This window comes from Taudactylus pleione, unplaced genomic scaffold (assembly GCF_031769625.1).
Source record: "Taudactylus pleione unplaced genomic scaffold, aTauple2 ptg000226l, whole genome shotgun sequence".
NCBI classification, from domain to species: domain Eukaryota; kingdom Metazoa; phylum Chordata; class Amphibia; order Anura; family Myobatrachidae; genus Taudactylus; species Taudactylus pleione.
This window is the reverse complement of record NW_028284628.1, coordinates 178,985-205,623: the sequence shown is the minus strand read 5'-3', so window position 1 is coordinate 205,623 and position 26,639 is coordinate 178,985. Positions and strand designations below refer to the sequence as shown.

General features: G+C 45.2%; 9 protein-coding genes and 1 pseudogene across 11 annotated transcripts in view; 4 read left to right on the top strand and 6 right to left on the bottom strand.

Annotated features, from left to right (window-relative positions):
* Positions 1-11: 11 nt before the first annotated feature.
* On the top strand, positions 12-20,367 carry LOC148517112 (histone H2A type 1-like). Of its 2 annotated transcripts, XM_088479098.1 has the most exons (2): positions 12-470; positions 20,076-20,367. In XM_088479098.1, the coding sequence occupies exons 1-2, from the start codon at positions 82-84 to the stop codon at positions 20,152-20,154; spliced, it is 468 nt and encodes a 155-aa protein (XP_088335224.1). In that variant the 5' UTR covers positions 12-81; the 3' UTR covers positions 20,155-20,367. The 2 variants fall into 2 exon arrangements, with proteins under 2 accessions (XP_088335224.1, XP_088335225.1); XM_088479099.1 differs by lacking the exon at positions 20,076-20,367 and having other exon boundaries at positions 12-539.
* Positions 1,350-1,823, bottom strand: LOC148517118 (histone H3). The gene has a single exon (XM_088479100.1). It carries the CDS (start codon positions 1,790-1,792, stop codon positions 1,382-1,384), a length of 411 nt encoding a protein of 136 aa, XP_088335226.1. The 5' UTR covers positions 1,793-1,823; the 3' UTR covers positions 1,350-1,381.
* On the bottom strand, positions 3,625-4,045 carry LOC148517117 (histone H4). The gene has a single exon (XM_088479097.1). It carries the CDS (start codon positions 3,989-3,991, stop codon positions 3,680-3,682), a length of 312 nt encoding a protein of 103 aa, XP_088335223.1. The 5' UTR covers positions 3,992-4,045; the 3' UTR covers positions 3,625-3,679.
* Positions 6,489-7,231, top strand: LOC148517116 (histone H1-like). The gene has a single exon (XM_088479095.1). The coding sequence runs from the start codon at positions 6,509-6,511 to the stop codon at positions 7,172-7,174; it is 666 nt and encodes a 221-aa protein (XP_088335221.1). The 5' UTR covers positions 6,489-6,508; the 3' UTR covers positions 7,175-7,231.
* LOC148517115 (histone H3) lies at positions 7,856-8,319 on the bottom strand. Its single transcript, XM_088479096.1, has one exon. The coding sequence runs from the start codon at positions 8,304-8,306 to the stop codon at positions 7,896-7,898; it is 411 nt and encodes a 136-aa protein (XP_088335222.1). The 5' UTR covers positions 8,307-8,319; the 3' UTR covers positions 7,856-7,895.
* Positions 10,148-11,177, bottom strand: LOC148517114 (histone H2B 1.1-like). Its single transcript, XM_088479093.1, has one exon. It carries the CDS (start codon positions 11,156-11,158, stop codon positions 10,778-10,780), a length of 381 nt encoding a protein of 126 aa, XP_088335219.1. The 5' UTR covers positions 11,159-11,177; the 3' UTR covers positions 10,148-10,777.
* On the top strand, positions 11,435-11,892 carry LOC148517113 (histone H2A type 1-like; annotated as a pseudogene).
* A 2,796-nt stretch (positions 20,368-23,163) lies between the features above and the next one.
* Positions 23,164-23,634, bottom strand: LOC148517111 (histone H2B 1.1-like). The gene has a single exon (XM_088479092.1). The coding sequence runs from the start codon at positions 23,595-23,597 to the stop codon at positions 23,217-23,219; it is 381 nt and encodes a 126-aa protein (XP_088335218.1). The 5' UTR covers positions 23,598-23,634; the 3' UTR covers positions 23,164-23,216.
* Positions 23,635-23,882: 248 nt separating this feature from the next.
* LOC148517106 (histone H2A type 1-like) overlaps positions 23,883-26,639 on the top strand; it is a 28,694-nt gene continuing 25,937 nt past the window's right edge. The window contains exon 1 of one of the 2 annotated variants that reach the window (XM_088479023.1): positions 23,883-24,341. In XM_088479023.1, coding sequence (XP_088335149.1) covers positions 23,953-24,341 — 389 coding nt within the window. In that variant the 5' untranslated portion in view covers positions 23,883-23,952. Of the gene's footprint in view, positions 24,424-26,639 lie in introns of those variants that run through there. The other variant, XM_088479024.1, reaches the window with a different exon arrangement.
* LOC148517110 (histone H3) lies at positions 25,243-25,716 on the bottom strand. The gene has a single exon (XM_088479026.1). It carries the CDS (start codon positions 25,683-25,685, stop codon positions 25,275-25,277), a length of 411 nt encoding a protein of 136 aa, XP_088335152.1. The 5' UTR covers positions 25,686-25,716; the 3' UTR covers positions 25,243-25,274.

Below are 26,639 nucleotides of genomic sequence, written 5' to 3'. Positions count from 1 at the left end.
TAAAAAAGGAGAAGGAGCATGTTATAGATTCTTTTCCTCGCTCTTTCAGTGTGAAGAGAATTATATTTGTGTAAATCGAGCATGTCTGGAAGAGGGAAACAAGGCGGCAAGACCAGGGCAAAGGCTAAGACTCGTTCATCCCGGGCCGGTCTCCAGTTCCCGGTAGGTCGCGTCCACCGTCTACTGAGGAAGGGAAACTATGCAGAGCGTGTTGGAGCCGGGGCCCCGGTGTACATGGCCGCAGTTCTCGAGTATTTGACTGCTGAAATTCTGGAGCTTGCCGGAAATGCCGCCCGTGACAACAAGAAGACCCGCATCATCCCCCGCCACCTACAGTTGGCTGTGCGCAATGACGAGGAACTAAACAAGCTGCTCGGTGGGGTGACCATCGCTCAGGGAGGCGTCCTGCCTAACATCCAGGCTGTACTGTTGCCTAAGAAGACCGAGAGCCACAAGGCAGCTAAAAGCAAGTAAAGTTACTGCTAGATACATGTCCCCATAACACAAAGGCTCTTTTCAGAGCCACCCACCCCGTCCCTAAAGAGCTGATTCATGGCTTCAAATACACCAGTGCGAGTAAATGAGCCCGATTTAGCGTGAGAGCCATTGTGCGCTTTAGATCATTAGAGAACTTGTAATAGTGCAGTGACCGGCAGACCCCTAAAGGGAGTTTTTCTATAGCTTTTTATAGAACGTGGGGCTGGCTCTGTAAAGTGTACAAAAAAACATTCTGATCTATACGGCAAAGCCTTTAACTTGAATTGCAACGGCTACTTGTGACATAAGTGCGAGTATATGAGCCCGATTTAGCGGGAGAAGCGTCAGCGCCATTGTATGTTTTATACTTTAGTGTACTGAACTCACGTGTAAGAAAATCAACCACGCAGAGCACATGAGGGGGAGGGATTTGCTACCATAGCTCTCAAGCGCTTCAGGGGGAGCTTTATCAAAGCTTGGAGAGAGATAAAGTACCAGCCAATTAGCTCCTAACTCGTTTTTTTCAAACAGCCTGTAAAAGGACAGGACCTGATTAGTTGGTACTCTATCCCCATCCACTTGATCTCTCCCCAAGCTTTGCAGCCTTGTGAACTGCCTAACGTTCTGCTCTATATATAAAAACCTTTAACTTCAATTGAAACAATTACTAAATGATAAAAACGGTCCCTCGTATTGCAAGAGGGTGCGGGGTACTACAAAGTACGCGCTGCGTAGCTACTAAATAAGGAGACTGGTCTTGTAGATTTCACCTAGGAGCCTAGAAGGCTTTATCAGTATTCTTCCAATTCTAGCCATATGTAGTAGATGCCTCAGCTCGTTTAGAAAGATTTGGTGGCTCTGAAAAGAGCCTTTGTGCTGCGTGTATAGGAGTGCTGAGTATAGTCTATGCCCTCTCCCCTCGGATCCTGCGGGCCAGCTGGATGTCTTTGGGCATGATGGTCACCCTCTTAGCGTGGATGGCGCACAGATTGGTGTCCTCAAAGAGCCCGACCAGATAAGCCTCACTGGCCTCTTGTAGGGCCATGACGGCAGAGCTCTGGAAGCGCAGGTCGGTCTTAAAGTCCTGGGCGATCTCTCTCACCAGACGCTGGAAGGGCAGCTTACGGATCAGCAGCTCGGTGGATTTTTGGTAGCGTCGGATCTCTCGGAGGGCAACAGTCCCGGGTCGGTAGCGGTGAGGCTTCTTCACGCCGCCGGTAGCTGGGGCGCTCTTCCGGGCAGCTTTGGTTGCCAGCTGCTTGCGGGGAGCTTTCCCACCAGTTGATTTGCGAGCGGTCTGCTTGGTCCTGGCCATTATTCAAAAACAGTGCTTATTGCTTAACGTACTAAATAAACAAGTGTACTGTACGACGGCTTTCAGCAAACGTATTTCTACTTTGTGCTTTACGCTGATTGGAGGAAGTAGGCTTGCCCTCTTCACCGATTGGTTTCAAAGACTGTTCCATTTTTCAAAAATCCCGCATTTCTGACGTCCAGCCCACTTTTACAGAATCAGGAACTGACTGTAGAAAGACAAGTTTCCCTCTCATATTCCAGCTGCTGTAATCCCCAGCCTGCCCTGCCAACAGGTGTTATGTTACATCTATGGCAGGGCAGACTGGGATTTGTAATTCATCAGCAGCTAATGTGCCACAGGTTATCTACTCTTACTACAAGTGATTAAATATTATTCGATCCCACGTAATCATTATTAACCTTTAACCAGGATATCTGCTACCACATTAAAAAGTGCAGTTATCCCACTTCCTAGCATACAGTGTGTGTATATATAATTGTTCGATAACTTTCCAAAGCTGAGAAACACACCTCAGCCTGAGTGCAAGCCTCCATCTACTGTTAACTTCTGCTTGTGTCTGTGATAAGAAACTGGGTATCAGGCAGAAGAGATAAAGGTACATCCCACTTAGAAAGCCCTCTTTTTGGGAAGAATGCGAATTGCACTTACTCTAGGTATTAAGAAGTGTTCAATCTATATTAAATTGAAGGGATTGTATGTTGAATCTGATACATAAGGATCCCCATTAAATTAAAAGACCCGCATTACATCAGTTGGCACCAGCTGGGGGATACAGTACTGTAGCAGTCTACTTCAGATTACGAGGAGTGCAAGACCTATCGGAGCATGATGTGTCCCAAGTTCCCAACATAGAAACAGTGTAAGGAGTTACAACCGGCAGCTAGCTCAGGGCGCCCCATCACCCACCCGGGCTCATTTATTTTTCCAGCAGTAGTCACTGCTCCAGGATCGTGTCTGTGTGGATAAGAAAGCCTACAGTGTTCTGCCAAACCAGAAGCACCGTGAGTTTGGCTTCTGATTGTCTCTAGACGACAGAAAACGACCAGGTGCAGGAACTGACGGACTCATTTATAAATCTGCCTTCAAAACACTGACTCTATTCCTATGAGCAGTGTGTAGTAATTCCAGTGTGGTTTAGCGGTTTGATACATTTGTTACAATATAGGCTAAGGCCTGGACCATATTGTAACTGTATAAAACTCTGTGGATTGCTACAATGTTACATGATCATTCAGTTACAGCAGCCTGCAAACATGTCTTTACCAAAATCAACAGCCACAGAAGACAATAATCTATTGCTTTAACCAGTGTAATGCTCAATTTTGATTGACAAAATTATTTGAAAGGGCTCCCCGCGTCTTAATATGAATCTTAATGGTGATGTGATTGTATGCAATGTGCTATTGTTTTCAATTTCATCCTTCCCAGGCAGAAAGGGGTTATGGCTTTTAAGAGAATAGGGCTTTACCTACAGCCAACACAAATTAGAATCCTTTCTGTTTTTCCCTTCTAAAAAGTGTACGTTGTATCCGTCAGCTTACAACTAGTCAGCCCAAAACACAGATTTGTGCCATCGTTTATTACGGCCTCACTCAATTCTCTAACATGGGGATACGTTCCAAACTGTGCTTGAATGTCCACACCTAGAACAAGTTTATAATGGGTATTGGCATCGCTATGAAATAATAACCTGTAACGCTGTAAATGTAATCATCAAACACGCAGCTCAATACGAGGAAAAAAGTGATATATTAGCACCTTGTAAAAGGTCTGCTGTTTGCCAGGACAAAATACTAGCAGTGAATTATAGCGCTCTCTTAGAAGAGATGGGCGGCCCTGAAAAGGGCCTTTGTGTGGGTGTTAGTATTAGATGTACATCAGTGTTCAGCCCCCGAAGCCATAGAGAGTGCGTCCCTGACGTTTCAGAGCGTACACCACATCCATGGCGGTGACTGTTTTCCTCTTGGCGTGTTCGGTGTAGGTAACGGCGTCCCGGATAACGTTCTCCAGAAAGACCTTCAGCACCCCACGCGTCTCTTCATAAATGAGACCAGATATGCGCTTCACACCCCCTCTCCGGGCCAGACGACGGATGGCGGGTTTCGTGATTCCCTGGATGTTATCCCGAAGCACCTTCCTGTGCCGCTTTGCGCCTCCTTTTCCAAGCCCCTTTCCACCTTTGCCTCTGCCAGACATGCTGCTCCTTTTTCACTGGTTCTACTCGAAACAAGAAGAGAAATGTTCTTGCGCTGCGGAAAAGTCCTCCTCTTATACAGTGCGGGCGGACCTAGTAGGAAACCTCTAAGATATGAGGGAGGAGTCCTCCTGTGCGTCACATCCTGCTCCTTGTGACACTTCTAATACAGGGACAATATCAGTTTTGGGACGACTTCTCCCAGTGCAATTATTAGAATTAAAATGTATACAAGAACTCATCCTCTACACAGACTGAACTGAGACTGTGTATGTATCTAATGAGATATGTGTCCATATTATAAGTGATCTTTAACATTACTGTTCCCCTATTACTACTTGTTCCCCATTCTTTCACCTGTTTCTCCCTTTTCCTCATTTCTCTTGTACTTTTTTTATAGTCTCCCCCTCTTCTCCATCTATTCTTTCCACAATTCCTTCAGTTTCCCTTATTCTACCCTCTATTCCTCCCATCTCACTGTACTGTTACCCCCCCTTTTTTATTTATCTTTGCCTCCCTCCTTCTGTCTGTCTGCCCTCCAAACACATCCATCTGTTTACTCCTCTCTCTTCACTGAGATAGGTTTTGTATCACAAACTGGACAAGGCACACATTACAGGCTGCGTGGGGACTTTCTTTATGTAGAATTTAAATGTCCATGTTTTTGTCCAAAGGGTGGGGTCTCCATGAGCTTTGAAGGGGGGTGGTGTATGTGGGAAGGCTACCCTTATTTCTAGTAAGCAACTGCCAGGCTGTCAATAACAGCTTTATGTAATAATTGTCTGGCACCACAGTCCTGCCACTGTGGTGTGCTCTTCCTAACATTTATTGCTGAGTTCCTTTTAAACTGTTATTGGCATTCCAGCATGATCTTTGCTTCTAGCCCAGGTTAACCTCACACTTCTTAGCTGGTGACTGAGGTTTGTTCTGTAACAGTTTCAAAGTAATGGGGCTAGCTTGCCATAGCCATATTACTGACACATTTATCTTGATAAATATACAGAAGAGATTTGGATGAATAGAAGAACATTTAGAAGTGTCACACACACATTCTACGCTGCCAGCAGAATCCCAGGCAGGATTAATATGTAGCTTATACCCCTTTTACACCAGAGCAAAACCCTGGGTTTTTGCTGGGTCTACCTGGGTCGCAGCTCAGTGTAAAGGGGTCCCTGAAAAAAAACCCAAGTCAAGTGACCCAGCAATCCAAACCAGGTAACTACCACGGTTGGACCCAGGTACTGGTGCAGTGTAAACGGTGCAACCCGGGTTATCTGACCAGGGTCATGCCTAAAATGAGCTGATTGGTGGTTGTGGAGCATTCACCTCCCACTTTTTATGACCTCACAGGTTTAGCAGGGCAGACCTGAGTTCAGTGTGAACAGGGCTGACCTCGGAGTAACCAAGATCGAAGGTGCAGTGTAATACCCCTTTTCCACCGAAATTCCGGGTCTGACCCGGAGTTGGAACAAAGTTCCTATCCGGATCAGACACGGAATTTTGCCGGCACCGACTCGGGATATTCTCGAGTCAGCGCCGCTCACACCGCAGTCGTGTCTGCATAGACCCGGCTTTTGCGGAGTGAAAGTGGTCGCTTGGAGATGACGTCATCTCCAAGCGCCACTGAAGCCGGACCAATTGGCCGGCTAGCAGCACACTCCAGGTCATCGTGACCCGGGGGGGGGGTTCTGTTCTAATAGCAGGGTTTTACGAGCTACGCCCGTGTTAAACCCTGCTAGTAACCTGGGTTGGATTGCCGGGTCCCTCATCCCGGCGATCCAAATCTCTCCCCTTTTACACCAGGGAGCTGCACGGGTTAACCCTTCAAAAACCCGGGTTTTCGCTCTGGAGTAAAAGGGGTATTAATGGGCCTGACCTGGGTTTTTGGTGGAAAAGAGGTATAAGTCTGTTATGTATCCTTACTATGTCATAGTAACTAGAGCTTCTAGACAAGAGTACAAATACCTTGTGAGGCAACCTGTCTGTGTTATCCATCAGAGTGTACAAAAGCCCACACGTTGCCTTTATGTGTCTCAAAATCCACCCGGCTCTATACAGATTATGCCGCAGAGCCCCTTCACTATCTCCAGTGCCAGGAGGAGACAAGATGATCCGATAGGACATATTAGCCTCGCATGAAAGGAAAGATTTGTAACATGCAGGGCACATGCAGACTGGTGTGGATGAGCTGCCAGTGACTATTTCTATCTTACCTCGTCGCGCCTAAGCGAGCAATTGCCATAAAGGGTAAAATTAGGGTCTTAGAGTAGGAGTGTGGAGCAAAGAGCCAGCTCGCTGCCCTTCTAAAGCCGTATAAAATACTCTTTTTCTGCGCTAGGTAAACACACGCTGAGAGCTGATTGTCCCTTTCATTTAGATACATATTCCGCCAATGGGAACACAGAACGCACCACGGTGAGCAGCCAATCACAGCATAGCCGGCACTGTATATAAAAGACTTCGGCAGATGTGCGTGCCACATTATTATTTCAACTTGTTTCGCTGAATTGTAAGCTAACATGGCAGAAACTGCACCAGCCGCCGCCGTCCCTGCTCCATCAGAGGGCGCAGCCAAAAAGAAAAGACAAACGAAGAAACCTGCGGGAGGAGCCAAGAAAAGTCCCAAGTCTTCTGGCCCCAGCGTCTCCGAGCTGATCGTGAAAGTCGTGGCCGCCTCTAAAGAGCGCAGTGGGGTTTCTTTTGCCGCCTTAAAGAAGGCTCTGGCTGCGGGAGGCTACGATGTGGAGAAGAAAAACAGCCGCATCAAACTGGGGGTGAAAGGCCTTGTGACCAAAGGAACCCTCACCCAGGTGAAAGGCACAGGCGCTTCCGGCTCCTTCAAGCTCAGTAAGAAACCGGTAGAAAGCAAGAAGGCCGCTCAGAAGTCTCTGAAGCCCAAGAAGCCTGCGGCAAAGAAAGTGGCCAAATCCCCGAAGAAGCCCAAGAAAGTTCCGAGTGCTGCTAAGAGCCCGAAGAAAGTAAAGAGACCATCAAAGGCGGCTGCTGCCAAAAGCCCAAAGAAGCCTAAAGCAGTGAAGCCTAAAAAGGCGGCCAAGAGTCCGGCCAAGAAGGCAGCTAAGCCCAAAGCTGCCAAGAGTCCGGCCAAGAAGGCAGCTAAGCCCAAAGCTGCCAAGAGTCCGGCCAAGAAGGCGGCTAAGCCCAAGAAAGCAGCGGCAAAGAAGTAATGGACAAACAACCGCAGCCTCTTCCTTATCACACCAAAGGCTCTTTTCAGAGCCACCCACCCTCTCTCAGCAGAGCTGTAATCGCACTGCGTGTTCTCTAGGGGCTCCTTTGTGATTCGCTTGTACTGTATTTAATGGTTAACCATGTAAAGCCTCCTGGGCTTACACATCACCATTCAATGTCTCAATCTTGGGGTGTGGGGGCGGGATGTTAATGATTTAACAGCTTTAAGTATCACAAATTGGACAAGGCACACATTACAGTAATTCGTTTTTATACGACATAATCCCCCCCTTAATCATTCACAGCCTCTTCCGGCTAACCACGTTGCTCGGTGGGGTGAACATCGCTCAGGGAGGCCGTTCTACTGCCTAAGAGCAAGTGATGTTACTTCTAGATCTTTGTTCCCACCATAACACAAAGGCTCTTTTCAGAGCCACCCACCCTGTCCCTGGGTGTACAATTATGGCCCTTTAACAATTAGTGCATGCTAGATAGGAGACTTCTGCCTTTGACCAATGCAGCGGGAAGGTGCGGGGTACTACAGAATACGCGATATGAGGCCAACGAAGGAGACTGGTCATGTGGACTCCACCTAGGGGGGAAGCAGAGTTGAGGCTATATATATATATATATAGTTGATGCTTCAGCTCGTTTAGAAAGATTTGGTGGCTCTGAAAAGAGCCTTTGTGCTGCGTGTATAGGAGTGCTGAGTATAGTCTATGCCCTCTCCCCTCGGATCCTGCGGGCCAGCTGGATGTCTTTGGGCATGATGGTCACCCTCTTGGCGTGAATGGCACACAGGTTGGTGTCCTCGAAGAGCCCGACCAGATAAGCCTCACTGGCCTCTTGCAGGGCCATGACGGCAGAGCTCTGGAAACGCAGGTCGGTCTTAAAGTCCTGGGCGATCTCTCTCACCAAACGCTGGAAGGGCAGTTTGCGGATCAGCAGCTCGGTGGATTTTTGGTAGCGCCGGATCTCTCTGAGGGCAACAGTTCCTGGTCGGTAGCGGTGAGGCTTCTTCACGCCGCCAGTAGCTGGGGCGCTCTTCCGGGCTGCCTTGGTTGCCAGCTGCTTGCGGGGAGCTTTTCCTCCAGTAGATTTACGGGCAGTCTGCTTGGTCCTGGCCATCGTTCTATACACTAGTAATGTAGAAAGAAGAATGAAGAAAGAATAGTCGGAAACAACGCTATTTATCCACAGTGCTGCGTTGTGATTTGATGAATTAAAGACGCCCATCATTCTGATTGGCTGAGGTAAAGTCGTTGTAACTTTCAAAAGGCCCGCCAAGATTTTTCGTTTCCTCCATTATTAGGTATGTAAAGTATATAATATAACAGGCCAGTGTGGGAATGACACGAGTTACAATAAATAGTTGTTGTTTTTTTTTTATTGTTTAATTCAAAGTTCAGTCGATGTAATTTAACCGGATATTATTATTTTTGAATACCAGCGAGAAGAATCAATGAGCGACCCCCTACATACGGACGGTGATATTGCATCACTACACTATAGGACTCGTGTCGGGTCTAAAGACAGACAGTAATCACCTCGCTGAATAGCTGCCATGGGCGGGAAAGTTTTGTGTTTAGACAAAATTATTCCTTCAAGCTACACTTCAAGTATATAATCACAGTAAAACAGCATAGATCAATATATCAGCAAATGGTGCAAAATTCACAATAAAAACCATTTGATTGAAAAAATCATTAACAATACATTTATATGGAAGGCATCAGTTGTCATATTGTGAGTAATATGAGATCTGAGTATAATCAGTAGGTCTGCATGCATTGGAAACAAAATATGATACTAAAGGGAAACAGTAAATATTATTTTACAATTGTTTCTATTCTATGAAACATTAGTGGATACAATCTTTATCTTAGACCACAACCTAAACCTCAGAGAAACTACATGAAGAAATACAGGGCTACATCTGTATAGTATATAGGGGCTCACACTATACTGTACTCAGTTGAAATAAAACACAAGCTATACTAAAGGTACAGTATATAAAACAGTCACTTTTATTGCTCTATATTCATTCCAGATTTGTATTTTCCTTCTGCACATTCAGTTATTTTATTTACATTTTGCTTGTTCTGTTTCTACTCTCATGATTTCTGAACATGCAATTACGTAGTTATTAGTGAGATACTGGTGCAGATAGTAATTGGTGATTACTAAGTAAATACTGAGAGGTGGTATATTTAGGGGACACTGGCTTCCCAATAGGTCCCCATGTGCATGTGCTGCCATCACTGGAGGGCATTAAGCTTGGGTGGACAATTATTATTGGGGGATGGAAGGTAATCACACTTTAGTAAACTGTCGAGGGCCGCATGTAATATATTTTATATTTATGACACCTATCAATAAAATTGTATGGGGTTTTATTGACAGTTGCGTTACTCTATTTCCCCACACACATTTATCTCAATGCTATAAATGCTCAATGCTATAAAATAAATGGAGTCAAATGCATACACTGTATATGAGATAAATGGAACAAGCAAAAATAATAATCTACTTAACATAATAAATATAAACATGCCGCCCAAAGAAAATAACATTTTGTGCAAGGGTTAATGCCAGCTTCACAAGACTGATGAGCAAACCAGTAACCACTAATGACAGGAGGGATAAAGGTGAAACCCTCTTAGAAACCCCTCTTTCTGTGAAGAATGCTGATGGTACTTTCCTTAGGTTTCTCACAGTCAATTGGATTATTGCGTGTATTAATGTTAAAGAATATATTGAAATTGAACAATAAAGAATCACTTCAATTTCAATAATTTGAACTAAATCATGTGCACAACACCTCAAACTGTGGGAATAGAGTCTTTTACAGATAAAAACCAGAGGCTCATTTTACATGTTTACCCAAAAACAAGGGGACCCCACACTGCACATACTCATGTCCTTTTCATGGCAACCCATCCATCTCTACTACTATAAGCAGATGGTCATTACAGATAGTAGTGTGTGGATCCTGGTTGTCAAAGTATTCAGCTGCAGACATCGCGATTGAGAAATTATTATAACGCCAGAGTGTAAAGCATTTAGAAAAAAAAAAAAATAGTGTGTAATATATTTAAGGGCATCATCATCCAGAACCTAGAGGCCTTTCCGGGTTACAGATACCACTTATAAATTACTGCTAATTAATAAGTGTACTGACATTTTTGACAGGTGTAATACTCCACGTGAAGTTGAAATTGATAAGACCATCTTTTTAATGACGTACAGAACATCTTAGGACGTATTTAATGCAAGGTCCTCGTTTTGGATACAATATCCACTTATTGCAAGGTTAGACTTGGATTTAATTAAATGGCAACACAGATAGGAACCTGGTAGAGGTCCGGCTCTAGTAAGTAGTGGAAAAAGCTCACAATGACCGGTAGAACCTGTGTGTATTGGGAACAAGGTACAATTCCAGAAAATAAAACAAAGAGAAAAATTAGGTAAGACAGGAGTGAAATACAGCCTAGGTTTCTTTAAATCAGTTCCGTTAAAGGTAATAGTTACAGCCTGATTAGAGAGAAGGTGGGTGGCTCTTAAAAGAGCCTTTGTGTTCACATGTGGGACGGAAGAGATCACTTGGCGCTGGTGTACTTGGTGACGGCCTTGGTGCCCTCGGACACGGCGTGCTTGGCCAGCTCTCCAGGCAACAGCAGGCGTACAGCGGTCTGGATCTCCCGGGAAGTGATGGTGGAGCGCTTGTTGTAATGAGCCAGGCGGGAAGCTTCCCCTGCAATGCGCTCAAAGATATCATTCACAAAGGAGTTCATGATACCCATAGCCTTGGAGGAGATGCCGGTATCAGGATGCACCTGCTTCAGCACCTTGTAGACGTAAATGGCGTAACTCTCCTTCCTGGTCTTCCTACGTTTCTTCCCATCTTTCTTCTGTGTCTTAGTCACCGCTTTCTTGGAGCCTTTCTTGGGGGCCGACGCAGTCTTGGCTGGGTCAGGCATTATCAAAACAGACAACGACTCCCTCTGCAGAAAGTCATTCTGATCAAACCAAGATCATCTCTATTTATACGCAGGCTATGCAAATTAAGCTTTACCTCGGTTGGCTTCACTATTGGGCATCCATACCACAGCTTTCATTGGCTAGTACAAGAACTTGAGCTGCATTGGTTACTGTGTCATTGGACCAATCACAGAGCAAACAGGGGATCCCGCAGAAAATCTATATAAGGAGGAGGGCGCTCTCTGTGAGGTAGTTATTTATCTGTTATATCGAGCATGTCTGGAAGAGGTAAACAAGGTGGCAAGACCCGGGCTAAGGCCAAGACTCGTTCATCTCGGGCCAGTTTCCTGTTGGCCGCGTTCACCGCCTCCTGAGGAAGGGAAATTATGCGGAGCGTGTTGGTGCCGGAGCCCCAGTGTATTTGGCCGCTGTACTAGAGTACTTGACGGCTGAGATTCTAGAGCTTGCAGGTAACGCTGCCCGCGACAACAAGAAGACCCGCATCATCCCCCGCCACCTCCAGCTCGCCGTGCGCAATGATGAGGAACTGAATAAATTGCTGGGTGGAGTGACCATCGCCCAGGGGGGAGTCCTGCCCAACATCCAGGCCGTGCTGCTGCCCAAGAAAACGGAGAGTCACAAGTCAGCCAAGAGCAAGTAATGTGATGCTGGTAACTTCCACCACAGAACCCATGTCCCTGTAACACCACAAAGGCTCTTTTCAGAGCCACCCACATCTTCCCAGGAGAGCTGAGAACACGGCTATTTTTTGTTTAGGTTTTTACAATAGCGTTATCTGGCTGGTAAGCAGCGCTTTGTATTAGAACATCCCCAACATTCCATCCAGATCAGGAACAGCAGCTGTGAAAGGGTTGGTTCCACTTTAGTCTACGCACATTTACAAGCTTTAAATTCCTTTAAAAACTTCTACTGCTATCACTTCTTATGGCCATACAAGAATTTGCAATTGCTCTTCTTTCTGGCAAACTGACTGGGGATTATATTTACTATAAGAATATATCAAATTGTATATGCACGTTCAGATATGTGACTAGAATTGCGATTATAAACTGAATTGCATTGTTTTCCATGTTTCGTTTCTTCCATTAAAGTGGGAAGGATTTTATCTAACAAGGTGGAATTTTGGTGTAATCAGTGAAAATAAAGTGATGGGATTTACTGCAAATTAAAAATCAAGTAAGGGCAATACCATTGGGGTGTTGCTGACGTCACAAATGTGACACTTTAAAGACAAGCACTTATAATTTGTGAGGTCCACATGGTGTTTATTTATGCACATTGAATACTACACAACTTGTTTTCTCTTTCTTGAAATAACGGAGACCAAAGGAAAAACAATCCCTGTGGTGGAAGAAAACGAGCGCTAATGTAATATTTACCGTTTATCATATATAATAGGGTTTCCAAAATTGATATATGTGACTGCTGGATCTGTTGGTGTGCCGTTTGAGGTTTCCACATATATAGTTGATGTTCTTGCCGGATGAAGATTTGTCATTATCCTGTTGCTCAAAAATAAATAAGTAGTTTATGCTTCAGCTGTGGCTCTGAAAAGAGCCTTTGTGCTGCGTGTATAGGAGTGCCGAGTATTATCTAGGCCCTCGGATCCTGCGGGTCAGCTGGATGTCTTTGGGCATTATGGTCACCCTCTTGGCGTGGATAGAGCACAGATTTGTGTCCTCGAAGAGCCCGACCAGATAAGCCTCGCTGGCCTCTTGTAGGGCCATGACGGCAGAGCTCTGGAAGCGCAGGTCGGTCTTGAAATCTTGGGCGATCTCTCTCACCAGACGCTGGCGGATCAGCAGCTCGGTGGATGTCTGATAGCGGCGGATCTCTCGGAGGGTAACAGACAATCCTGGTTTGATATTTTAAACACGCGCTTAATCCTGATTGGTTGAGGCAGATTATTTTCAGTTTTCAAAAATCCCGCCAATAATTTCTATTTCCTCCTTTATTCTATGTAACAGGCCGGATTGGGAATGAAATGAGTCACATATGTAGCGGCGGTAGGCGCCCTGCTGATGGGATGGAAGCGGTGAGCACGGTTTGTCTACGGCCAATACCCGCGATCCTGTTGTTGCTTATAGCCCACATGTTCCGGCAGCAGCACAATAATGGTAATGGGCGTGAGACGCTGGGTGCCGCCATTCCGCTTTGAGTCCCAGAACCGCTAATTCCGGTAACAGCAGAGATATTGTAGCTCCTTGTGTAATACCCCACTATGCAAGATATTACACCTGCCACCGTGCATCGCATTACAGCGCATGTCTGTTATTATTACACAGACAGACAATTCAAAGCAGTTTCAGCAGCAGCTCAGGAGCAGGTCACATGACCAGTGTCAGGTGGTAGGAAAGTGACAGTTGGGAGCGAGCAGCAGTTGGTCGGAGAGTATGCTGAGGTACCTGAGGATGGAGCAGTTGTGTTGCTAACCTTATGGTCAAAATAAAGCCCTGTGTCACAACAGTAGAGGTGGCGCAGACTGAGGGGAGATTCTCCTCCCACCATCAAAGCTGTACTCAGTGACTGACACCAGAGACAGGCTGAGAAGCCCTTGGAGAGCCAGCTACAGACACCAGAGAAAACTGCCTCTAGTTACTTCAGTCCACCAGCACATAAAGGAGGACAGCTGAGAGCTAAAGAAGCAGTGAGCCCAGCATAGTGAGTACTGAAGCACCTGAGGTAACACAATACATACCTTAGGCCAACCAAATCACCAGCATATTACACCACAAAGGCAGCGAGTCCAACACTAGCAGCGCAGATAGCAGAGGAGGGAGCTGTAGTACTAAGCATAAAGACAGACACTGTCCAGTCGCCAACTGTTAGTTCAGGTGCTATCTCCCCAAATGTATGGACAGACTGAGCAGCTCTCCACTCAGTATAGACTGTGGGACAAGGAGTAAGAAAAGCCCATCGCTGCCGCATATAGTTATAACAATAAGAGCTGCGGACTGTACTTTAAGGAGAACAGCGAAAGATTTAAAGGAGTTTAAGAGACAAGCTAGACAGACTCTGTAGTTTGAGAACTAGCTATTACGCCCAAGATCAGCACCTAATGTAACCCGCAGCCAGCCAGTTATCCAGGAGTCACTGCAAAGAGAGAGAGTTGTGCACCACCAAGGTTATAACCTAGTTACATCTAAAGTGACATTTAGGGGTGGCTGGTTATTTTATACTGCAGTATATAGTTTAAAGAAAAATTATTAAGATACAGTTGTAATGCTTAATGCTTATATATGTTTACCAAATCTTCACTCGAGAATTATTATTTTATGATACAGTATGTAGGAAAAGCTGATTCAAAAAGGTTATTTATAGAGTTTTGTAAGTCATTTATTCTAAATTATATTTGTAATACTTGGTACAAGTTGTTTGATGTGAATTGGTTCATCAAAGGAAAAAGTTGCTGGAACGAGCCTGAAGAATAAAGATAAAATTTTCTTACCTAATTTGTGTTTATTCTGGAGGAAATCACTGTACAATAACCAATTTCTAATAACGAACCTGTTAAGCCACTAAGTATAGTGGGCTGTAAGTTTGGGGGTACCACTTATTTCCTCCTTTATTCTATGTAACAGGCCGGATTCGGAATGAAATGAGTCACATATGTAGCGGCGGTAGGCGTCCTGCTGATGGGATGGAAGCGGTGAGCACGGTTTGTCTACGGCCAATACCCGCGATCCTGCTGTTGCTTATAGCCCACATGTTCCGGCAGCAGCACAATAATGGTAATGGGCGTGAGACGCTGGGTGCCGCCATTCCGCTTTGAGTTCCAGAACCGCTAATTCCGGTAACCCATTCCGCTTTGAGTTCCAGAACCGCTAATTCCGGTAACAGCAGAGATATTGTAGCTCCTTGTACCCACTGTACATGTGGGGAACTCGGGGAGAAGGACAGATGAAAACTGGGTGCAGCGGCTGCAAATACATTACAACAGTCGATTAATAGCTGAATATCCAGCAAATCAGAGGCAGCCACATGCACTCGCGGGAGAATGAAGCGGGTCCCAATAAGAAAGCTTCAGTCACGGTGACCACTTACGGCGGGAATATTACTCCCTCACAGTACAGGACCCGGGTCCAAAGAGACAATGTAATTACATATAATGTACTGAATAGCTGCCATGGGTGGGGATAGTATTGCGTGGAAACAATAATATATGTGCCTTACTAGCTACACTTGCTAATGTACGGAATATCACACTATACTCTATATGAAAGTATCAAGGGTACCTTTATATGTTAGGTCTCAGTTATCAAATTGTGAGTAGCTTTAGAAATGTGTATAATCGGAACTGCTGTATGCATTGGAAACAATATGATACTTTTGGGAATCCGCAAATCGTATTATAACATTGTACCTATTCTATTGAAACATAAGTGGATACAATTTATTCCAATGTATCAATTTAACCTCAGGAATCTGAAAGTACATGAAGGAAAAAAGATCTCTACATCTGGACAGTAATGTGGTTTATAATAATGGGACTCTCGGTGGATATACAAATCATATACAGTACTAAAGGTACTGTACAGCAACCGTATATAACATCAAACAGTTACAGCTAAAATATAATTAGTAATATGTGGGAGAGAATATCATACATTAATAATCCATACTGGTGCAGACATGGCTGAAGTTAGCTTCTTATTAGTGCTCCAGCCTCTTATTCACTTCTTATTAGTGCTCCAGCCTCGTATTCACTTCTTATTAGTGCTCCAGCTTATTATTCAGAACAATTTATATTGAAATTTGTGTATTTCAATTGTTTTAACTGTAATTTGCCTGGCCCAACAAGGGTTTGGCCATAAAATAGGCTGAAAGAATATATACCCAGCACTAGACAAACAGGAGGATCAAGTATAAATGCAGCAAATGGAAGATGTGATTGGCAAACTAACTTGACAAAATAGAACAATGAAATACTCCGCTATAATGTTGGGACATTAGTAAACACAGAGTAATTTATAAACATAAAAATATTTAATAAGAAACAAAAGTAATATAGACAAATCATAGGCTGACAAAGTAGGTATAGGCACCACATTATACCATTTTGAAAAAGTAGCTGTAGTGTTGCAAGGGTTAAAAAGCCTTGGACCACAAATTTGACCCTTATAACCTACAGAGGGGAGTCACATAGACATGACCCACTTGTATTTTCCCTGTGGTGGAAGAAAACGAGCGCTAATGTAATATTTACCCTTTATCATATATACTAGTGTTTCACAAATTTATATATGTGACTGCTGGATCTATTGGTGTGCCGTTTGAGGTTTCCACATATATAGTTGATGTTCTTGCAGGAATGAAGAGCGGAGCTGAAGATTTGTCTGTATCCGGTAGCTCCAAAAGGCTGGTAAAGTGGGCACAGGCACCAAATTATACCATTTTGAATAAGTAGCTGTAGTGTTGCAAGGGTTAAATAGACTTAAGCCACTATTTTGACACTACCAAACAACAGAGAATGGTCACCTACATATGATTCAAAGCAGGCACATTGAAAAATGATACCATTTTAAATAAGTAGCTGTAGTGTTGCAAGTGTTAAATAGCCTATCAACCTATCAACCAACAGCGGGGTGTCACTTACATATGATCCACTTGTATAGTGCATGGCTCAAAAATGTTTTGAACATGAAATAGGCTGGCAAATTGGGCACAGGCACCAAATTATACAATGTTGAATGAGTAGCTGTCGTGCTGCAAGGGTTAATTAGCCTTGGGCAACAAATTTGACCTTTGCAGCCTACAGATGGGGATCACTTACATATGACCCAATTGCATTATACTAGGCCCAACAAGGTGTTGGGCATGAAATACAGTAGGCTGGCAAAGGTGCAAATTGTATTGAATTAAATAAATAGCTGTAGTGTTGCAAGTGTTAAATAGCCTTGGGCAACAAATTTGACAATTCCAACCAACAGCAGGGTGTCACTTACATATGACCCACTTGTATTTTTTCTGGCCCAACAAGTATTTTGGGCATGAAATAGGCTGGCAAAGTTGGCACAGGCACCAAATGATCAAATTTTGAATTTGAAGCTGTAGTGTTGCAAGGATTAAATAGCCATGGGCCACAAATTTGACAATTCCAACCAACTGCAGTGGGGTCACTTACATATGACCCAATTGTATCATGCTTGGCTGAACAAGGATTTGGGCATTAATTAGGCTGGCAAAGTGGGAATAGGCACAAAATTATACCATATTGAAAAGTAGCTGAAGTGCTGCAAGTGTTAAACAGCCTTGGGCCACAAATTTGACCTTTTCAACCTATATAGGATAGGTCACTTCAGTGGCGGAACTCCAGGAGACAATGGAGTCATTTGAATCTGGGCTTTTACTGGGAGCACTACAGGGGGCATTACAGGGGCTTACTACAGGGGGCATTATGGGGGCTTACTACAGGGGGCATTACTGGGGGCTTTCTACAGGGGGCTTGATACAGGGGGTATTACTGGGGGTCAGGGGTGTATCTAGGGATCCAAGCGCCCCTGGCAATGTAATGGACTGGCGCCCCCCTATGCAGAGCCCCCAGTAGTAACCCTCCAGTAGCAATCCCCCTATGCTGCATTGCACCCATTAGTAGCCCCCCTATACAGTGCCCCCCTATACAGTGCAACCCCCCTAAATTACCCCCAGTAGTGGCCACCCCTATACAGTGCCCCCAGTAGTGGCCACCACCCTAAATTGTCCCCAGTAGTGGCCACCCATATACAGAGCCGCCAGTAGCAGGCACCCCCCATAAAGTGCCCCCAGTAGTGGCCACCCCTATAGAGTGCCCCCAGTAGTGGCCTCCCCTATAGAGTGCCCCCAGTAGTGGCCACCCCTATACAAAGCGGTCACCCCCTATTTCAGTGCCCCCCCACACACACACACACAAAGAGAGAATAAAAAAAACTTACCTGATCCTCATTCCTGACGCGACCGCCGCTGTCCGCTTAGTCCCGCCTGCTCTTCTCCTGCATGGGAGAGACATCATACGTCATGACGTCTCGCCCATCACATGCCTGCAGAGGGAGCCGGAAGACGGAGCTCATTAGCGAGCTCCAGCCGGCTCCCTCTGCGGACAATGCAGCAGCTAATGAGAGTCAGGCAGACTCTCATTAGCTGGCTGCTATTACAAACACACAGCCGCCGCTGGCGGCTGTGTGTTTGTACACTGTGTAGGGCAGACCGCTATCACTGCGGTCTGCCCTACACTTGTGGGGCCGAGGGACTTGTCCACCCCTTGGCTACTGGTGGCACTGCCGGGTGGCGCCCCCCCTTTGGTCGGCGCCCCTGGCGAGTGCCATCCTGGCCAATGGGTAGATACGCCCCTGCTGGGGGCTTACTACAGGGGGCATTACGGGGGCTTACTACAGGAGGCATTACTGGGGGCTTAATACAGGGGGCATTACTGGGGGCACTACAGGGAGTTGACTACAGGGGGATTACTACTGGGAGCACTACAGGGGCCCTTACTACTGGGGCACTGCAAAGGGGGACCACTACTGGAGGTACTGCAAAAGGGGACCATTACTGGGGGGCACTACATATGCGCCACTGCATAGGGGGACCTCTACAGAGGGCACTACACAGTGGGACCACTACTGGGGGAACTGCATAGGGGGGAAACAGCTTGGGCTGGCATAGGTGCTGGGGGGTCGTACATTTTAATATGGGATGAAGTTATGCCACTGGGTCACCTACATTTGACCCACTTGTATTTTGCCAGGCCCACCAAGGTTTTGGGCATAAAATAGGCTGGCAAAGTGGGCATAAGCACCATATTTTAGTTTGAATAAGTAACTGTAGTGTTGCAAGGGTTAAATGGCCTGGAGCAAGAAATGAGACATTTCCAATATTTAGAGATAAGTCAATTACAGCTGGGGGTCACTTACATATGACCCAATTGTATTTTGCCTGGCCCAACAAAAATTTGGGCATATATATATATATATATAGGCTGGCAAAGTGGGCATAGGCAACAAATTATAACATTTTGAAAAGGTAGCTGAAGTTCTGCAAGTGTTAAATAGCCTTGGGCCACAAATTTGACACTGTGAACCCATTCAGGGTGGTCACTTACAAAATGCCCTCTTGCAATTTTCCTTGCCCAACAAGATTTTGGGCAGGAAATCTGATTTATGCATATTGAATACTACACAACTTGTTTTCTCTTTCTTGAAATAACGGAGACCAAAGGAAAAACAATCCCTGTGGTGGAAGAAAACGAGCGCTGATGTAATATTTACCCTTTATCATATATACTAGTGTTTAACAAATCTATATATATGTGGCTGCTGGAGCTGTTGGTGTGCCATTTGAGGTTTCCACATATATAGTTGATGTTCTTGCCGGTTGAAGAGCGGAGCTGAAGATTTGTCATCCTGTTGTTCCTATAGGCTGGTAAAGTGGGCACTGGCACCAAATTATACCATTTTGAATAAGTACGGTAGCTGTAGTGTTGCAAGGGTTAAATACAATATGCAACTTTTAACCAACAGATTGGGGGGTCACTTAGATATGACCCCCTTGTATTTTGCCTTGCCCATCAAGGTTTTGGGCCCAGATACAAATTGTGTTGATTTGAATAAGTAGCTATAGTGCTGCAAGGGTTAAATAGCCTTGGGATTTAAAAATGACACTTGCAAATAAGAGAGGGGGTCAAAATACATATGACCTACTTGTATTTTTCCTAGCCCAACAAGGATTTGGGCATGACATAGGCTGGGAAAGTGGGCACATGCACCATTTTTTACATATTTTGATTAATTAGCTATGGTGTTTCAAGGGTCATTTAACCCTTAAATAGCCAGTTGTGCATTGATAGTGGTAGGAAAGATGTTAGTAATCAGTTGGGCAGCATAATGAAGGTAACTAATGTGACTCTTCTCTTTTGTACAGCAGTACTTCTTCAGGAGGGTGGAAGCCAACACTTCGGGAGGCTCTCTCATTACCTCTGCTTTTGTGTGGTTATATGTAATATTGGTGTGGCAGTCACCTGTGTGTACAAGGACTATGATAAGAAGGACATATACAGTGAGCCAGATGTACGGCACTTTGGATACTGCATCCTCCATAGTAAGACATTATTCTTATGTCCAGTGGAAGTTCAGTTATTCTCTGCTTATCAAATTCCTCTCTATTTTTATTGGTTGAGATTATTTAATGAGGTAAAGGCAATGATTGCATAATAAAGGGCGTTTTTTCTCTTGTAAGAAGAATTCTTTTTAGACAGCTGCAATAACATGGAGCTTTTATTGCTTACACCGCTATGGTGGAGCTGTTCTTTTACTGACTGATATTATGTGAGAGATTTTAGATAAAAAATTATATTTTTGTATTTATGATAAATCATTCTCTCAAAGTCCATTGTGGGACACTGGAAGGATTCAGTATGTAATACCGGCAGCTGTTTACTTGCCGGTTCAATTCTAGACAGGAGGAGATCCTGACACTGGCTGGTAAGTACCCTAACCCTCCCCTCCCCCCTAACCCTAGGGGTGATTAACCCTAACCTAATCCTTCTACACTCCCTACACTTAACCCTCCCCCCTAGATGTACCTAACCCTAACATAAGCCTTCCACACTCCCTAAACCTAACCCTCCCCCCTAGAGGTACCTAACCCTAACCTAAGCCTTCTACACTCTCTGAACCTAACCCTCGCCCCGCGGCTAATGTAAGGGACGCCCCAGACATTCCTCGTTTGGGCTGTAGTCCTGTAGTATGTGTGTGTTTTATTGTATTGCTAGGTGTAATTAGTGGTGCAACTCTTCTGCCAAATATGCAGATCTCAAGCATAATCTAATCCCACATCTGGTTAGTACACACAGCAGCAAAGTCAGAGGACTATGTTAGGGTACAGTCTGTGAATATATCCAAGATCAGTGATTCCTAGTCACCATGTTCGGTCAGACATGGTAAAAAAAAAACTTGGAATCAACACATAAATTCTGCAGCAAGAGGGATCCAGGTGTGACCTTTCCAGCTCTCTGAGTTAGTTAGTTATTTACCATCATTAGAGCCCCACAAATCCTTATCCCAGGTACCATTACCTGTCTGGAGATTCTCTGCAGACTCCCAGCACTCCGGACCACAACACGGTCTCGCCATCATGGGCTGGGGCCCAGTTCAGGTCTTGTCCTCAAGATGTTTCGTGCTGGCCAGACCCATTGTTGGCAATTTTGCTGAGAAGTAGAATTGGGCTTGTTTTTAGGCTTATTTTTGAGTAAACTGAGGAACCGGATGGATCAAAAGACAGTGGGCCTGATTCAGAGCCGGATGCAATTAGCTCTCTCTCGTCCAGAAAATAGGGGTTCAAGTGAACCGTTCGCTCTTTGCGGTCTGTTCACGCCTCTAGGTCTGAACGAGCGAAGAAAACTTGCGGTCGCTTTTTGGAAAAATAAGCTCCCTGGCCGCTCGCATCCTGCGTCTTGTCCGCTATTTATTAGATTAATCGAGTACATCGATCAGCGTATGAACTGCTCGCTATTCTTGGGGTTGGTTTTTGCTACCACAATATTGCGAGCAGTTCTGGCTATAAAATAACCCAGTGACGTGGTCAATGACGCTGCTGTTTTAATTATGCACACCCATAAAACGCCCGTTTTGACCTTTAAGCACGCCTGCGTTCGGATCTCCACTCCCCGTTTTCAAGCACCTTTCCCTGTTACCACCCACATACGCCTCTTTCTGTCACTCAAATTATCAGGCATTCGCTATTTTGCGAGCACATGAATTTCGACCGCACTGACTGGTTCGCGCATGCGTATAATGATCCGTACGCATGCGCTTACGAGCGGCTCTGAATCAGGCCCAGTATGTAGTATTCTTTATGTCAGGTAAGGTTTATGATGCTTGGGTATTTGCTGTCAGGGTTAAACCAAGTTCTAATATATGCTTCGGAGCTTTAACTTGGGAATGTATAACATGGAAGCTTCTTTAGATGATTTAGACAGCTCAGATGAACTTGCTTAAATTCACTTTACCTTGCACAGTGGGCCTGATTCAGAGATGTACACATTCCCGATATTTACGCAGATTGAGCGATTGTTTGCTGTTGTGCAAAATGCACTCACAGCAATTGTTTAGCGATAATTTCATTTGCAGAGTCAGTGCCATGTACCCAGGGTTTGGGGGTGGTTAGGTAAATGCTAGCGTGTCTAACCATTTCAGGGGTGTGATAAATTAGCCACTGTGATCTCCTACGCAGCATGAGAACTGTGTGTGTCAGGAGAGCTGCAGTGTTTGGGGCTGGTCAGATTTGCCAACTATGATGCATGGCTGCCCGATCTGCACCAATACTACTGATTGTTATGCTGGACAGATATGAGAGAGTAGCAGCGGGCATCTCTATGCTCAGGTAAGCTTTGGAAAAAATGTTTGCAGCTGCGCTCCATGCAAAATCACAGCTGCGATTGCATTACCGTCCATCTCCGAATCAGGCCCATTGTGCACTTTACCTCTCACAGCGTGCTGATAGTTCTAAAGATTTTATACAATCTGCCTTTACAATGATATTTATTTTAATAAAATGAATAGTTTGTGATTGTCATTACATTTGTGCCCCCCCTGCCCCCTAATTATTGGCAAATGAAGGGGATAATCTAAAGCTTTATTGAACTCAACTGACAATTTAAAACTGTACACGTATAAAACTGGGGACAGATATTGCAAATGAGACTATATAACCGAAATGTATACATAACAGCTATTCCACCAATGACCACACGAGGTCACTGCTGCACAGATTAGTGCAGCTGCCAGCGTTCAATATCCAACATATTAAAACAAAAATTCAAAAGCTGTTCTAGCTGAGCGCCAACATCAACAAAGGATACAGAAAGTACATGAGTTGAATCACCATATCAATAATTTTGCTTAATTTAATAAAAAAAATCTAAGTGCACAGAAGACTGGAAAAAAGCACATTACTATCTGTCCAGTACAGGGGTCACAGCAATAGTTACAGCCCGATTAGAGATGAGGTGGGTGGCTCTTAGAAGAGCCTTTGTGTTTATGTGGAAAGGAGAAGGAAAGCAGATTACTTGGCGCTGGTGTACTTGGTGACAGCCTTGGTGCCCTCAGACACGGCGTGCTTGGCCAACTCTCCCGGCAGCAGCAGGCGTACGGCGGTCTGGATCTCCCGAGAAGTGATGGTGGAGCGCTTGTTGTAGTGAGCCAGACGGGAAGCTTCGCCTGCAATGCGCTCAAAGATATCATTCACAAAGGAGTTCATGATGCCCATAGCCTTGGAGGAAATGCCAGTGTCAGGGTGCACCTGTTTCAGAACCTTGTAGACATAAATGGCGTAACTCTCCTTCCTGGTCTTCCTACGCTTCTTCCCATCTTTCTTCTGGGTCTTAGTCACCGCTTTCTTGGAGCCTTTCTTGGCTGCCGGAGCAGACTTGGCTGGATCAGGCATTATCAAGAAAAAACTTTTCACTCCAGAAATCAACAAATTTAATAGACAAAAGTGACCAACTTTAACCAGATCTGCTCTATTTATAGACAACCCATGCTAATGAGTCTTCACTTCTGCAGGCTGCACTATTGGGTAGACGAATCATGTGATGTTGAACGGCATTGTAATCCCACCCTACATTTCCTGATTGGTCAATGCATGAACTTATGCTGCATTGGTTGCCGTGTAAGCAGACCAATCAAAGAGCAAGTAATTGAAACCGTAATAGTATATATAAAAAAGGAGAAGGAGCATGTTATAGATTCTTTTCCTCGCTCTTTCAGTGTGAAGAGAATTATATTTGTGTAAATCGAGCATGTCTGGAAGAGGGAAACAAGGCGGCAAGACCAGGGCAAAGGCTAAGACTCGTTCATCCCGGGCCGGTCTCCAGTTCCCGGTAGGTCGCGTCCACCGTCTACTGAGGAAGGGAAACTATGCAGAGCGTGTTGGAGCCGGGGCCCCGGTGTACATGGCCGCAGTTCTCGAGTATTTGACTGCTGAAATTCTGGAGCTTGCCGGAAATGCCGCCCGTGACAACAAGAAGACCCGCATCATCCCCCGCCACCTACAGTTGGCTGTGCGCAATGACGAGGAACTAAACAAGCTGCTCGGTGGGGTGACCATCGCTCAGGGAGGCGTCCTGCCTAACATCCAGGCTGTACTGTTGCCTAAGAAGACCGAGAGCCACAAGGCAGCTAAAAGCAAGTAAAGTTACTGCTAGATACATGTCCCCATAACACAAAGGCTCTTTTCAGAGCCACCCACCCCGTCCCTAAAGAGCTGATTCATGGCTTCAAATACACCAGTGCGAGTAAATGAGCCCGATTTAGCGTGAGAGCCATTGTGCGCTTTAGATCATTAGAGAACTTGTAATAGTGCAGTGACCGGCAGACCCCTAAAGGGAGTTTTTCTATAGCTTTTTATAGAACGTGGGGCTGGCTCTGTAAAGGAGCAGGGTGTAGCTCAGTGAAGTGTACAAAAAAACATTCTGATCTATACGGCAAAGCCTTTAACTTGAATTGCAACGGCTACTTGTGACATAAGTGCGAGTATATGAGCCCGATTTAGCGGGAGAAGCGTCAGCGCCATTGTATGTTTTATACTTTAGTGTACTGAACTCACGTGTAAGAAAATCAACCACGCAGAGCACATGAGGGGAGGGATTTGCTACCATAGCTCTCAAGCGCTTCAGGGGGAGCTTTACCAAAGCTTGGAGAGAGATAAAGTACCAGCCAATTAGCTCCTAACTCGTTTTTTTCAAACAGCCTGTAAAAGGACAGGACCTGATTAGTTGGTACTCTATCCCCATCCACTTGATCTCTCCCCAAGCTTTGCAGCCTTGTGAACTGCCTAACGTTCTGCTCTATATATAAAAACCTTTAACTTCAATTGAAACAATTACTAAATGATAAAAACGGTCCCTCGTATTGCAAGAGGGTGCGGGGTACTACAAAGTACGCGCTGCGTAGCTACTAAATAAGGAGACTGGTCTTGTAGATTTCACCTAGGAGCCTAGAAGGCTTTATCAGTATTCTTCCAATTCTAGCCATATGTAGTAGATGCCTCAGCTCGTTTAGAAAGATTTGGTGGCTCTGAAAAGAGCCTTTGTGCTGCGTGTATAGGAGTGCTGAGTATAGTCTATGCCCTCTCCCCTCGGATCCTGCGGGCCAGCTGGATGTCTTTGGGCATGATGGTCACCCTCTTAGCGTGGATGGCGCACAGATTGGTGTCCTCAAAGAGCCCGACCAGATAAGCCTCACTGGCCTCTTGTAGGGCCATGACGGCAGAGCTCTGGAAGCGCAGGTCGGTCTTAAAGTCCTGGGCGATCTCTCTCACCAGACGCTGGAAGGGCAGCTTACGGATCAGCAGCTCGGTGGATTTTTGGTAGCGTCGGATCTCTCGGAGGGCAACAGTCCCGGGTCGGTAGCGGTGAGGCTTCTTCACGCCGCCGGTAGCTGGGGCGCTCTTCCGGGCAGCTTTGGTTGCCAGCTGCTTGCGGGGAGCTTTCCCACCAGTTGATTTGCGAGCGGTCTGCTTGGTCCTGGCCATTATTCAAAAACAGTGCTTATTGCTTAACGTACTAAATAAACAAGTGTACTGTACGACGGCTTTCAGCAAACGTATTTCTACTTTGTGCTTTACGCTGATTGGAGGAAGTAGGCTTGCCCTCTTCACCGATTGGTTTCAAAGACTGTTCCATTTTTCAAAAATCCCGCATTTCTGACGTCCAGCCCACTTTTACAGAATCAGGAACTGACTGTAGAAAGACAAGTTTCCCTCTCATATTCCAGCTGCTGTAATCCCCAGCCTGCCCTGCCAACAGGTGTTATGTTACATCTATGGCAGGGCAGACTGGGATTTGTAATTCATCAGCAGCTAATGTGCCACAGGTTATCTACTCTTACTACAAGTGATTAAATATTATTCGATCCCACGTAATCATTATTAACCTTTAACCAGGATATCTGCTACCACATTAAAAAGTGCAGTTATCCCACTTCCTAGCATACAGTGTGTGTATATATAATTGTTCGATAACTTTCCAAAGCTGAGAAACACACCTCAGCCTGAGTGCAAGCCTCCATCTACTGTTAACTTCTGCTTGTGTCTGTGATAAGAAACTGGGTATCAGGCAGAAGAGATAAAGGTACATCCCACTTAGAAAGCCCTCTTTTTGGGAAGAATGCGAATTGCACTTACTCTAGGTATTAAGAAGTGTTCAATCTATATTAAATTGAAGGGATTGTATGTTGAATCTGATACATAAGGATCCCCATTAAATTAAAAGACCCGCATTACATCAGTTGGCACCAGCTGGGGGATACAGTACTGTAGCAGTCTACTTCAGATTATGAGGAGTGCAAGACCTATCGGAGCATGATGTGTCCCAAGTTCCCAACATAGAAACAGTGTAAGGAGTTACAACCGGCAGCTAGCTCAGGGCGCCCCATCACCCACCCGGGCTCATTTATTTTTCCAGCAGTAGTCACTGCTCCAGGATCG

Excerpts from the sequence above, each read along its gene's own strand:
- LOC148517112 (XM_088479098.1), top strand. The coding sequence starts at position 82 with ATGTCTGGAAGAGGGAAACAAGGCGGCAAGACCAGGGCAAAGGCTAAG. Across the intron at positions 471-20,075 it reads CACAAGGCAGCTAAAAGCAA|CAGTACTTCTTCAGGAGGGT; the intron begins GTAAAGTTACTG and ends TCTTTTGTACAG.
- LOC148517118 (XM_088479100.1), bottom strand. The coding sequence starts at position 1,792 with ATGGCCAGGACCAAGCAGACCGCTCGCAAATCAACTGGTGGGAAAGCT.
- LOC148517117 (XM_088479097.1), bottom strand. The coding sequence starts at position 3,991 with ATGTCTGGCAGAGGCAAAGGTGGAAAGGGGCTTGGAAAAGGAGGCGCA.
- LOC148517116 (XM_088479095.1), top strand. The coding sequence starts at position 6,509 with ATGGCAGAAACTGCACCAGCCGCCGCCGTCCCTGCTCCATCAGAGGGC.
- LOC148517115 (XM_088479096.1), bottom strand. The coding sequence starts at position 8,306 with ATGGCCAGGACCAAGCAGACTGCCCGTAAATCTACTGGAGGAAAAGCT.
- LOC148517114 (XM_088479093.1), bottom strand. The coding sequence starts at position 11,158 with ATGCCTGACCCAGCCAAGACTGCGTCGGCCCCCAAGAAAGGCTCCAAG.
- LOC148517111 (XM_088479092.1), bottom strand. The coding sequence starts at position 23,597 with ATGCCTGATCCAGCCAAGTCTGCTCCGGCAGCCAAGAAAGGCTCCAAG.
- LOC148517110 (XM_088479026.1), bottom strand. The coding sequence starts at position 25,685 with ATGGCCAGGACCAAGCAGACCGCTCGCAAATCAACTGGTGGGAAAGCT.